General features: G+C 39.4%; 1 protein-coding gene across 2 annotated transcripts in view; it reads right to left on the bottom strand.

The window, feature by feature from the left end:
• The window catches only part of EFHC2 (EF-hand domain containing 2), a 201,342-nt gene that overhangs the window by 28,342 nt on the left and 158,417 nt on the right, over positions 1-14,583 (bottom strand). For both annotated transcript variants that reach the window (XM_060182527.1, XM_016190474.2), the window contains 2 exons: positions 11,420-11,620; positions 8,250-8,342 (listed from right to left, as the gene is read on the bottom strand). In XM_060182527.1, the coding sequence (XP_060038510.1) occupies positions 8,250-8,342; positions 11,420-11,620 (294 nt within the window). The remainder of the gene's footprint in view (positions 1-8,249; positions 8,343-11,419; positions 11,621-14,583) is intronic.

Raw genomic sequence — 14,583 nt, 5'->3', positions numbered from 1 at the left:
GGGCATCCAAGAAGAAAATACAATTTACACAGTAGAGGAAATTAAAAAGAAACCCAATATTTGGACAAAAAAATGTGTTCTTGGAATTTTAAAAATGTGGTAGCAGTAAGTAAATGCAGTTGAATAGGGTAGAATATAAATTTGCAGAAATCCTTTAGTAAGTATGTCATAATTTGGGAAAGAAAATGCACAAGCTCTAAAACCTTAATTACAAGAGTTCTCACAAGAGAAAAATGAAAGATGTAGGGGGGGGGAATTATTTAAAATGTAATGGAAACTTTCTCAGAAGCAATGAACAGAGTCACCAGACCAGAAGGACTCATAAAGTATTAGGTACAGTGAAACTATATATAGTCTCTTTCTCTAACTCTCACTCTCTCACTCACACAGACACAACACAAGACCCCATCATGAACTTCAATACCAGGAATAAAGAAAAGATAATAAGAGCATCCTGAAAGGACAACAGTAATGGGAATCAATATTATGCTAAATTCTCAAGCTTCCTAACAGGAAGTTGGTAGTGGTATCTAAATATGAGAACTCCAAAAATAGCAGCATGGCATGGCATACAAATGCCTGTAGGAGTTGCTAGATGCACTGACAGTGACTGCTTCTTGGGAGTAGATCTGGGAGGTCAGACTGGAAACCTCTGCTGTAATAAGCTTGTTAGAATATTAGAATAATCTGGATGCTTTTCACTGTGACCATGAATCAATTGCATACAAATTAAAAACTTTAATTGCAAGAAGCAGATGAGAGACCTCAAAACATGCTTTTCAAGGTAATAAACTCATACCAGTTTAACCTGGAGAGTAAGGAGTGCTATTAGTTGAGAGTGTGTTGATGAAGACTGAATAGTTTCCCAGTCTTCCTCGCTACTCCAAAATTTTGCACATACTCCATTGGTATAGTGAGAGGGTCCTGTGCCCTCGTTTGCTATTATAATACACACTATCTCCAATGTACACTGTGATTGTTAGCTGACGGTGTGAGAGAGAACAGCATTCAAGGGAGAGTTCCAGTTTTAAAGCTGGTCTGGGTTAAGAGAAGGCGGCAGTGGGGACAAGTACCTCAGAGACAGACACAGGTTTGATGATAGGGGAATGAGAACAAGTAGGTCAGTCAGTGTCCCCTATGTCATGACTATAGATAAATTTCACCAAATCCTATCTGTACTTTCAAAACACTTTGGAAGCGCCTCTCAAACATACAGAGAATGTATCTGTGGACTTCAGGGTCATGCTTGTCTTTCTGATCATACAAGTTAGCATCGTGGTTGTCACTGGAATCCCCTACTTGGTTCTTCTCCAAATGACATTTGGCTCTTGCCAAGGCTCAGATCCAAATCTAAAGTAGGAAAACTTGCTATACTGGAGGAAATTCTTTTGAAAATGCTGTGAAGGCAATTCCAAAAGAATATTCTATGCAGCGTTGTTAGAGTCACTGCACAGTCTTCCAGGGTGACTGCCCTCAAGGGCAGCACTAATTCTGCTTTTTAAGTGTCTCAAGCTTGTTAAAAAGTCAGCCTCATCATCTTAAAGTCCCAGTTCACAGTCCTAAAGTGTTTTCCTAAAACCTCCATAAATCCGTCCTTCCCTTTGATACTTGGGAAAGCCATTATTTGCTACCCTCCACAAACTATGGGACTTATTTGTGGAAGAAGAGGAAGGGACAGCAAATTCACTGGGTCCTCTCTAGATAATAATGACCTCCAAGCATGCTTCTTGATGTCCTGCGAGGTGGGAGTTCTTGTTAAGGGAGTCTAATGTGTCATTTGACAGGTGCACTTGCTCCCCTTGCCAGGAATGATGAATGGCCTGAAAACTGCAAAAGTCATCCATCTTCTTGCTATGGGGAATATGCTGATCTGCTTTATTTCCACCATCTATGCAGGTAAAAAGGCACAGTGACAACTTCATTTTGCTGAGGAGTCACTTGGGCTCCTTTTTGCTACAAGGCCATTTGTATTTTGGGGCAATGGGTTGGTTGCATGACCAGGACCAGAAGGGCAGGAAGGCAATGAAGACATATTTTTGATTCACATAGTTGTGTTTAGTTTTGGTTCATTATCCAGAAAACCCAGGTGTACATGCTGAAATACGTCATAAGATTCAAAAAGCCCAAACACTTGAGAAAACAGTGGAGCTCTGGGCTACTGTGTTGGTTGGTCACAAAAATCTGGAGTTGGCAAGGTGGCTTTGCCCATATTGCCAATGAGCAACTCCAGTTATCTCTAAGGAATTATCTCTGAATTCAAATGCTGACCCTGCCAGGGAAGTCCCTGATGAGTTGTATCATAGCTGACAAGTGTACACGGTCAGTATTCTGTTGGTCTACGTGGTCTTGAATTTCTAAAAAGATCTGAAACTATGAATCACCTTCTATTTGGAAAGCATCTGGGTTGAGTGTCTAGAGGTGGGGGGCAGTTTTCTGTTTGAAAATTGCACACTGCTCCAAGCACTCTGCAACAAAAACTGTCATACGGGTCATACTTGCCCTTCCACCTTACTGCCAGGTATTGTTGATCAAAATCTGCTGAACTCAAACCAGGTCTCTGGTACGAGGCACAGAGAATAAGGCTGGGTAAAGTATAATGAGATGATTTTAAAGCTCTGTTAACTTTATCCAACTAAGCTGATCCTTCTGGATGAGATACCAAAATTCTTGGGAGGGCAGTTCTAAGGCATTGAGTAGAACAAAAAGCCAGCTATAAAAAGACCAGCTTAGGGGAGAGTTTCTGAAGGACAGATTTGCATTTGAATGTCACATTATTTCAACTCTCAATTTTGAAGACCACAATCTGAGGTGTAGACTACCTCTCTACTTCCCAGACCCACAAGGAAGGGTGGGGTAGATAGTATGTGGTTCTGAGACTCTAAAGTCCCAGGTTCAGTCCCCCACAGCACTATAAGCCAGAGTTGAGCAGTGCTCTGGTAAAAAGTGAAAATAAAATATAATAAAAATTGCATTCCAGTCCCACAGGGAATACAGAATAGAATGATCTACTATTATTTACCTCTTAAGAGTTTGAGAGCCAGATTTTTAAATTTATTACTGGAATTAGTAGAAACTGGGGAAACATTCATAGCCAAATGAAGGCCCAGAGGATTAAGTCAACTCACAAGGATCACATGAGCAGGAGGCAGCAGAGTTAAACGTGTCAGAGGTAGGCCTGGTGGATATCAAGCCCATGCTGTTCTCCTGCTCAACATACCAGAACTAGACAATTTTCTGGGGCTACAAAGATGAATGAATGAGTCATAGTTCCCACTCCTAGGAACTAAAACAGGAGTAAAGGTTTCAGGCACTTTAGGCAGTTGTCATTTTAATGCCATTGGAGACTCATCTCGACCTGAAGCACTCTCTTTCAGTGAGAGAGAGCCTCTTAGTATTTGCACTTATGAAATGAGGGATCAGGCCTACTGTTAACTGAATGCACCTTTTAATTTGTTCAAGGATTTACAAAATCTTTTAAGGTCCTTGGCACTATGTCAATACAGAGTGTCACTCTGATTATTAATGGGGAAAATAGCCACCACTACACAGAACATATAAGTCTGATGCTTTGTGCATTAGGGAAATTAATTTGTTTGGTAAGCAAGGTGACCTCATACTAAGGACCACAACACTTAATCCATGGGGGGCTGGGGCAGACTAAAGGAAACATATTTTGAAGTCCTGAGTTGCATGGGTAAGCAAAAGACCTACCTGGATCACAAGAGGACTGGAAATGAACAGAATAACTTCCAGTGCTCACTGGGTGAAAGCAAGCACCCCAAATTTAGCCATATTGTTTTTCGTGTCCTGCTCTAAATTTACACAGCAGAGCTACAAGATCATTTGATAGCTGCCTAGCCCTATCCCTAGGCAGGTAAAACTGCCCTTCAGCAGAGCGTGCATTGAACCAAATCAACAAACTCCATGTCTGCCTCCCATGAGAGACTACAGACGTCAGAGGGGTTCTGGCTCAGCGTGTCACAGAAGGGCTGTGCAGAGAGAGTCTGGTCAAGGCTCTTGGAAAGCCCTGTGGAGTCTGTGGGGAACAATAAGAATGCAGAATATAAATGTAAGCTGCAGGCTGATGGGTCCATTAGGAATTAGGGCAGTCTTTGAAAAGAATCTGTGGAGATGATGCAAAACACCAAGCATGTGACCCACATCATGGCAGGGCATATTGGAGGGAGAGGGGAATGGGAATGAGACATTTTCTAATCTGATTAGTCTGAAGTTTCCCCCTGAGTGTGGAGAAGGGTCACTGCACAATTAGAGGCAATGTTAGACTGAACATAGTCTGCTAAGCGGCTCTGAGGGAGATGTATTCTGAAGCACAGATGACTTCGAAGCAAGCTGGAGGAGTCTTTCCGCCTTGACATGTCAAATCCTAAAGGCAGAGACGAAACAGTCTGCTAAGAAAGTGAGAAGCTGATGAGTTGGTAGCCTCATGTTGGATAAGAAACATCTAGGTCCTCTCTAAGCCAGGCTCCCACAACACTGGATTTCCTAGGACAACTCATCCTTGAGGTCAGCAAGAGATAATCTAATAAATAACTACAGCTTCCTGACCAGAAGAAAGTTTAATGTGTGAAAGGTACTCAGATCCAACTGTTTAAAACGACAACAACAACAAAGGTTCTTTTATGTATCAATAGAAGGACACAGTTTTCTTCCAGTTCATTTCTAAGTCAGAGTGTGTGGCCTACAATCCCTGACCTAAACTTCTCTCCCAGTTCCCATTCAATATTTAGAACCAGATGGTGTGCTGAACACTTAACAAATGTTATCTTAATTCATCCTCAGAACAACTAGAAAGTAGGCACTATTATCTCATTCTAGAAGTAAGGGATCTAGGATTCAGGGAAGTCAAAACTCTTGCATGACATCATTCAGATAGTAAGTTGAGTCCAAGAATACAGGAGACAATGTGTGTGTGTGTGTGTGGGGGGGGTTGTTGCTAAGATGTGTCAAGCCACTGAATATTTATAAGCAGTAAAATCAAATAGGCTAGAAGGAGGCCTCCGCATCCGAATGACTGAAATACTAAGTCACTAATCTTCATTACAATGGGAGTAATATTAGTAATGCTGTGGAAATCCTTAGGTGGACATGACCATTGTCAGCCAAGTCAGTCCAAGAAGACTTCATGGATATGGCATTGTATGAAATGGGTCTTGAAGAACTGCAGTAGGTAAAGAAAACTGGGAGTTTACTTCCTAGTGAAGAAACAGCAGAGAAAGGCAGAAAAAAAACTGGAAAGGCAAGAAGCATGCATGTGAAATGTTAATTAGGCCATCTGGCTAGACTACTGGAAACAGGAAAGAGAACTTCTGGAATGTGGGAGCAGTGGGGAGCCCTGACCCCTAAATCTATTTCATCTCAGCTCCTCTACATCAAGAAGACTCATTTTGGTAGCGAATAAAATAAAAAAAAAACTGAAAAAAATAACCCTAAAAAATAACCCCAAGTCAATCCAATACATACACTTTTGGAACTGGATTGAACCTCTTCTGGATTCCCTTCCTGATACCTTGGAACCTAGTGTTATCACGTGGCACTCAGTTTTATTGGTTTCTCTAGCTTCGCTTTTGAAATCAGCTCAGGGCTCCTCACTCAACACTCTGCTTGAGAACAGTTATCCAAAAGACAACTTTGAGCCCCAGGATGGAAAAGAAGGCATTCAAAATGGTAAGAAGTTTCAGAAAGCAAAGACATGATACAGGTTTGTGAACAGACGAGTAACACACACACACACACACACACACACACACACACACACACATACACACACAAATCCCCCAACTAACTTATTTACAATAATAGTTAACTATTATTATTTTAAAGCCTAAGACTATAAGGAACCCTTTCTATTCTCTCTTTTTTAATTTATTTATTTTCCCTTTTGTTGCCCTTGTTTTTTTATTGTTGTTGTACTTATTATTATTGTTAGTGATGTTATTGTTGTTAGATAGGAGAGAAATGAAGAGAGGAGGGGAAGACACAGGGGGAGAGAAAGATAGACACCTGCAGACCTGCTTCACCGCTTGTGAAGCGACTCCCCTGCAGGTGGGGAACAGGGGGCTCAAACCGGGATCCTTATGCCAGTCCTTGTGCTTTGCAACACGTGCGCTTAACCCGCTGCGCTACCGTCCGACTCCCTCCTTCCTATTCTCTTTAAGATCCTTATTTCTCTTAGTCCTGGAACATCTAGGACTATGCCCATGTTTCTTGATGTTTCCTCTCTCTGATCCCTTCCTGTCATACTGCCCCTGTTTACCTCAACTAAATCAATGCTACCAGTGCTGCCATGCCATGTTATGCTACCACTGACTAGTTACTGCAGTGTCACCACAGATGCCAAGCCTAAGATGTCATGCTCCTAATTCCTCTAATCTACTTTCCTAACACATGGGACTAGCTAGTTTCATTTCAGATAGTACTTTATCCAACATAGCTACAGATACTAGATATAGGCTAGGGCCGAGGGTATTGGATACAGGTAGTGGTTGGTAATGGAGAGGAAAGAGTAAATACAAGTAGCAAGATAGAACTGTAAAGACCAACAAGATAATGTATTCAAAACAATAGTACCAGTTCCTAAGAAAACATTCAAATGCCAGACTATCAGGATGAAGGGACTGGGTGGTGGTGCACCTGGTTGAGTGCACAAGTTACAATGTGTAAGTACCCGGGTTCAAGCCCCTGGTCCCCATCTGCAGGGGGAAAACTTTGCACTTGGTGAAGCAGTGCTGCAGGAATCTCTCTGTCTCTCTCTCCCTCTCTATTTCCCACTTCCCTCTCAGTTTTCAGCTGTTTCTATCTAATAAAGAAAGCTAATAAAAATGGGGGGGAGGGATATCAAGATGAGTTAAGTCAGGAGTTGGAGTGCCACAGGGCATCATAGTAAGAATCTGGGTATCATGAAGAAGTCAAAGTCCAGCTCAAGAGGGGAAGTGATGTAATTTAGAAATCTGTTCTCTACACTGGAAGCGAACCTACCCTATGGCCCAGCAATTCCTTTCCTAGGGATATATCCAAAGGAAGCAAAAACATCCGTCTGAAGGATCTATATGCACCTATGTTCACAGCAATACCATCTGTAACAGCCGAAATTTGGAAGCAACCCAGATTCCTAATGACACATGAGCAGATTAAGAAAATAATGGTATAAATACATAATGGAATACTATTCGACTGTTAAAAATGATGAAGTAAACTTGTCTCATCTTGAATGGAACTCAAAGACATCATGTTAAATGAGATAAGCAAAAAAGAGGAGGACAGATACCAAAATGAGCTCGTTCATAGATAGAGCTTAAGAAATAAGGACACAGGGGCTGAGCAGGGGCACACCCACCTGTTTGAGTGCCTTTATTATATATAATGCACAAGGATTAGGATCCATGCCATTAATCCTCACCTACCAGGGAAAATTTTCACAAGTAGTGAAACAGGGCTATGGCTGGATGTCTCTCTCACTCCCTCTTCCCTCTCAATTTCTGTGTCTATATAATAATAATAATAATATCTATATAAAAGTAATCTATAATAATGATAAAAAGAACAAGGACAGAAAGAGAAAACACAAAGTGAAAATTGAACTGGGTGTGGTGTAGTACAACAAAGCAAAGGACTCCGTGGAAGAAAGAGAATGGAGGGGAAGAAGAGGGAACTGGGGTCTTGGACCATGATGGCGTGGAAGTAGACCAAAGTTGGGGGTGGAGTGAATGGATTTTGCAGATACCTATCACATGGAGATGAGAAATTGTACCCATGTGTCAACAATTGTACCATATAAACCATTAATTCCCCAAAACAGTGATTTCAGTGGGGGAAAGAAGTAAGTTTACAGTGCTTTCCTTCTGGGACATCATAATCCCTATGCTTATAAAACTAGGCCCTCTTATTTCTTTCTTGTAGCTATCAGGAACTACTGTTTTAAAAATGTGTCCACAATTTTATATCAGATATCTTCAGAACCAAGTAAGTTATACATTTATTTTAAGTTGATCCCAGAGGCCTGTGTGAATGTTTGTCTTAATGTAAGAAAAGATGAAATTCATAATAGTCTTTGTAACATTCAAAATTATAACTAACTTTTCCTCTTGTAACATGTAATGGAGGTATGTCTTTGATAATATAGTAAAATAAAGTTAAAGGTTGATCAAGGAAATTGAAGGCAAATTTAAAACAAGAAATAAATAGCATAAATAGGCTAAACAATCTCTATGAAGGGTGGAATTGTAGCTTACTTGGACAGTAAGGCTTCTAGAAAATCATCCGTCAAAGGTAATCTGCCAGTCTTGCACAGCCTTCTGATATCTTTGGTGGGTAATGAGTTTGTTCTGCATTAAAACAAAATAAATAGTTTTGATATAACTTTTGTCTCTAAAGAAACAAGTATATGATACAGGAAAGAAAATCAAATGTGTCATAAAAAATGTATACATTTTTTCCTAGACCTTGAATAAATCCCTCTCCCCAATATAACCAGTCGTCTCTATCAGGAATAGCACAATAGACCCCTTTGTGGACTCCCATAGGACCTTGCCCTCAACTTGGATCAACAAAGGGTAGAGAACATTCCGTCCTCTGAAAGGAGGCTGGACAGCATACTCTATGCTCCACCCGAGGAAGATGGGTCCTGAAATTGGGGCAGCTTGGAACATTCCTACTCATGACCACAAAATATGAACTTGGATCTACAGGGATGCAGAGGTCACATAGGCTCCTAAGATGAATATGGGCCCCAGATCAGATCAAATTGATGAGGTTTACAGTCAACAATATATACACCTTTCCCATATTTGGGAGCTATTCTCTTCCCTGATCCAGATTTCTGGTCCTTTTTTTCCAGCCATGACACCATCTCCACAGACAATAACTTGGATCCACCTGCATATCAGATTTCAGGCTCAAGTAAAAAAAAACTAGTAGAGTCATGGGCCCTTTGGAATATAACTGAAATAGAACTACTAGCTATCTACAAAATGGAGACCCCCAACTCTTCATCTGCACTATTCCAGCCTTTACGTTCATGATTAGTCAACAACACATTTGTCTTTATATGTTAACTCTTTTTTTACCCACTAGGTTCCAGATGCTAGCATGATGCCAACCAGACTTCCCTGGACAGACATCCCCACCAATGTGTCCTGGAGTCCCACTTCCCCAGATCCCTGCTCACTAAGGAAAGAGAGAGGCAGGCTGGGAGTATGGATCAACCTGTCAATGCCCATGTTCAGCAGGGAAGCAACTACAGAAGCCAGGCCTTCCACCTTCTGCATCCCACAATGACCCTGGGTCCATACTTCCAGAAGGATAAAGAATAGGAAAGCTGTCAGAGGAGGGGATGGGGGTACAGAGATCTGATGGTGAGGGTTGTGTGAAGTTGTGCCCCTCTTGTCCTATGGTTTTGTCAATGTTTCCTTTTTATAAATTAAAAATGTGTACATTTTATGTATATAGTAATAAATTTGAAAATTGGAATTTTCAGTAAGGAAAAGCAACCGTAATGCATTTCAACAACCTCTTCCATTTCAGAAATTACCAGGTTCTGCCTTTATAAAAGCATTTCCACCAAGATTCAGATTATTAGTTGCTGATAATATTAAGGCTGCAGCCATGAATATTGTTTTAAGTAATTGATCTGCATTCTTGACCACTATTCAAGAATGGTTCTGATATATGAAAACAGCTCTTAATTTTGACAGGCATCTAGTGCCTCCAACACAAGTTATTATATGACTTCAGGGTGTTTTTCTGTTCTTTTCTTTGGACCCAAACCTATAACCTAGAAGCTTCAGCTGCGGTCTTAACATTCAACTTAAATGGTTTCTCCAGAGCAGCTAAAAGAGTTATTATTGTTATTTTCTTTTTCTAACTTGCTGGGGGCATAGAAATACTTTTGATGTTCTCACTTATCCAATGTTCTTCCAGGCACCAGGCAAAATTAGACCCAACAGGAAAGAAAGTAGGTTCCTTCCTTTACAACAAGGTTACAAAATTATGAGAGAATGTTGTGTCTAGAATCAAAGTTTGTCAGATCTGGAAGAATCCCAGAGCTGTCTGATAAAACATTCCCACTAATCCCAAGAGATGTTCTTTTAGTGAAGGAAGGTCATGCTTCTCAGGCAAGGGGTGAAAGGCAAGGCCATGGTCACACAAAGGTCAAGGTACAAACCCTCCAGGGAATTCAGGGAAACACAACGACTCAAAGAAAAGTAACATATTCATAAAAATCCAATAAAAGAGGCAACCATCACCAAACCGGCCCTGAAAGAGGTTCTAAAAGACCTCTTATAAACAAGAACATCACTATAATACTTGCAATATATCAGAGCAAACAAAAATATTTTTTTGAACAATGGCACTACGATACATTAAATCCATAATATCAATAAATGTCAATGGCTTAAACTCGCCCATCAAAAGGCACAGAGTGGGGGGATGGATCAGAAAAATCCAATAAAAATGTATAATAAGTGAGGAAAAATCATGTTCAATATTAAAATGAACTATAGGATTTTCAATTGTATTTAGGGTACATAACGGGTTATGAGGGTGCAGATATCAGGTTTGAGGAAAGCAATGACAGTGACATTTACCATCAAAATTAGATGCTAGAGTTAAGAGTATCATTTTATAACTACAAATGAATATTACACACACACACACACACACTCTCTCTCTCCCCATTCTATTAAGTCTCTAGGTAAGGTGAACACCAAATGATATTAAGATCTAGTTGTTCAAACAAAGACTTATTAAGTACAATACATACATGATATCTGTATTAAAAATAGATTGTGGTTAGCTTCAAGAAGAAATAAGGTCAAGGAAATTGCACAGAAAGTTGATTTGCATATCTGATGCTCTGTTATAAAAGTCTTATCTACGAATTCTAGTTTAAATATTAAAATAACGTAAGAAAATGACATTTTTGAATTAAACCATTTAAGACGTCTTGATTTACTATGTTTGTGTTGAAGGCTTCTAGACATCAATGTAAAGGAAATACAAAAGGGAAGTCTACTTTGAAGATATAGGGTCTTCTCAATTCCACTAAAAAAGATCACCATTACTATGAAATACTCGTACATAGACACTTTCCAAAAAGGACTTAGGTAGCTAGTGAGATATTTAGTGTGTGAAGCACATGACTCACATGTGTGAGACCACAGGTTTTATCTCTAGTACCACTTACACCAGAAGTGTGGTTTTTTTTTTTTTTTTTTGGCCCTTCTCCCAAAGTACATAAATAAGCAAATGGAAGATCAAATTTTTAAAAGATCTTACGGTAACTTGTAGAATATGGGAATATGTGACAATTCTCTTTTTGATTTTTGAGAAAACAGGAATTCTTTCATTATTGACACTCCCAGAAACTAAAATGATTAGAATCACTAAAATGAAAGCCTACCTCTCTCTATCTTCATAAACACAATTAGCAAGTATTCTGTCAAAGTGTTCAAAATGATTTTTCTTGAACTTCTCATGGGCCTTGGCAATTAAGAATAATTTTTCTGAGCACCGGTTATCATCAGGTGCTGGGTATTGACGTGCAATAGTTATAACTTCCTGGTCTGTGAGTCTGCCAACCGTTATAGTCATCAGTAGATCTCTGTAAAGACAATGTGGGGAAAAAAAACATTTGTGAAATCATAGCTAATAAGTTTTACCTCTTTATTAAGAGTATCCCAATCTTAGTTTACAAAACATTAACCAACTACAGAGAGAATAGGTGCTTATTTCTCTTTAATTTCTTAACTTCCCAGAGGGCATCTATGTTAGACAGGAAAACTAGAGTGCTACAACTATAAATAAAATAGCATTTGCTCAGAGTCAAAATTCTATGAGATGACAGCCTGCAACTAAGAAGTCAGCTTTTAAGATCTTGGGTGGTAAAACAACAATAATTTAGAACTTTTCACAAATTAGTATGCCACCTATTTTGATATCTGTGAACCTTAACTTTATACAAAATAATAACAAGACCAGGAGCAGGGGGTCTGTTTACCCAGTATATGAAACTTACCAACCTTAATAAATCAGAAACAAGTTCTGGAGATGGGGGAAGTAATTATGCACATTTCTGTAGTTAAAAAAAAAGTGAAAATGGACACAGCCTTCCAGAGAAAAACTACAGGAGATAAGTGTTAAAAGAGCTGTATAAAGTTATAGTTGTTTGAGGCTACAGATGGCCATTGAAATTATTTGGAGGAATTGGGAAAAAAAAAAAAAAAACACAACACATATCTATTAGGAGGAGAATTTGGATTGGATAGCTTCACTGGATAGGGAGTATGCCTTGCCAGACATGCAGCCTAGGTTCAAGACTTGGTACCACATGGAAGTGCTATGGTCTTAGGGGAAGCTCCAGTGCTGTGATCAGTCAGTCAGTCAGTCAGTCAGTCAGTCAGTCAATCTGTCTGCCTGCATGCTGCCTGCCTGCCTGCCTACCCACCCACATGAATGAAAAAGTCTGCTGGAGTGTTGCAATAGCATATTTCCAACGCCTTGGCAATCCCACCCACCCACCCCCATCCCATTGCCTACAAAATAAGCAAAAATAAATAAATAATAGACACAAGGGGTCAAACATAACAAATTGGCTGGGCTGGTTTCAATACATCCTCCTTAAGGATGCTATAAACTCTTCAGCATGCATTAGAATCACATCAAAATGGTTAAGATGCTAACTACTGCAGTGGTTAAGTGAATAAACTTTCTCTGTCCAGAAAAAAATCTACTTACTGGAAATCTACTGACTTCCTAAGAATGCCCAAATAAATGAGAGAACATTTTACTAACTTACCTTCTATAAAATGGTCTTTCAGAGTAACTATCCTTGGACATTTTCACTGTCATTTGAGAATTTTTGGTTCTCCTATAATTTCCTGATTGTAAATCTAGCAAAACCCACAGTAGTGATGCTGACCTACTTAAGGGACCACATTTCACCTTCATCCAGTTCCCAGTTTTCTGGGGTACTTTGTTGGTGGTAGTATTATTATCACTGCTGTTGTTTGATTTGCTATTATTATAATTAATAGGAAATGAAGGCCAAATTCAACTGACAGGGCCCCATCATCACAGCAAGTAAACTTGGGTCAGATAATGAATCAGTAACACTGGCTGGGCATTGCAGCTTGTGATCCCGCTGGGCTGTGCAAGAATACAGATGAATTCTCATATACCGGGAAGGTCAATTGAGTGAACCGCATTAGAGCTGGGTACTGGCTATGTGTCTGGGTCATGTGTTAGCAGGAACTTTGGGCCTGGATGGTCTCATCTGGTCTAGAATATAGATACTATTATTATCCCCATTTTACAGATGAAAACACTGAGGTGCAGAAATGTTAAGTAATGCACCAAATGTCACAAAAGTCGAGAATAAAAAAACCATGCTGTCTGACTCCTAGCTCTGTGTTTCTCTATATTACTTTGTCTTATTTCTGCTGGAGCATGGAAGATGGAGTCACTGGATGAAATGGGGCTCAGCCAGATTTTGAACTGACTTTTTTTTTTTGTTACCAGATTTATCACTGGGCCTCAAGTCCTGCATAATTCCACTGTGCCCAGCCATCATATCTCCCTTTCTTCTTTCTTATTTATTTTGACAGAGGGGGTGGGGAAGGAGGACAGAGAAAGAAAGTCAGAGAGAAGAGGAGGCACCTGCAGCACTGCTCCATCACTCATGAGACTGTCCCCTACAGTTAGGGACTAGGAACTTGAACACGAGTGCCCCTGAACTGACTTATATGATTCTCTGTTTCCATTGCCATCCATGATCTCCATTTTGAGGGCTCTCACTAACCAGGATAAATAAGTAATGAGGTTAATTTCAGAAATCCTGAGTCATCAATCATCTCTGATGGAGGGCTAAGTGACCACAGACAAGCCACTCCTCAGAAAAAAAAACAAAAAAAAACAGAGCTCATTTAGACTGCTGTTGTGGAATTTTATGTGCATAAAACAGCACTGTGCAATCATGAAATGTATGCCACTGCTTGGTACTTATCAGTTTGAAAGAAGCCCGTGCTGTGATGAAAAGTGTAGTAGGAACTCAGTGAACAGAACATAACTAGAATATATATATTCAGAGAAGAAAAATGTTGAAAGGATACATGTCAAAGCATTGTCCCTGTTTCTGAGATCTCTCTGTATGCGTATGCATATATGCACACAAATATATACTATATAATATATATAATATATATAATATATATAATATATATAAATATATATTAAATATATATATAATATATATATAATATATATAAAATATATATAAAATATATATAATGCATATATAATATATATGCACACAAATATATACTATATAATATACTATATAATATAATGTTTGAAGTAGATGAATATCAGTTTCATCTACAGGAGGAAACCCATTTGAATGTTTTTTTTTTCCTCTCCTTTTGAGGGTAGAAAGTGGTGTGACGAGGAACAGTGGTGCTCTCCCAAGGACAGGGGAAAAAGAACATATGTAGCAACAACTAGACACTTTCCACGCACCTTTAACTAGACTTATTCTGGCAACACCAAGTCATAAAAGTTTATTTACCT

The sequence above is a fragment of the Erinaceus europaeus genome, chromosome X (assembly GCF_950295315.1).
Source record: "Erinaceus europaeus chromosome X, mEriEur2.1, whole genome shotgun sequence".
Lineage (NCBI taxonomy): Eukaryota > Metazoa > Chordata > Mammalia > Eulipotyphla > Erinaceidae > Erinaceus > Erinaceus europaeus.
This window is presented reverse-complemented; position numbering and strand designations above follow the sequence as displayed.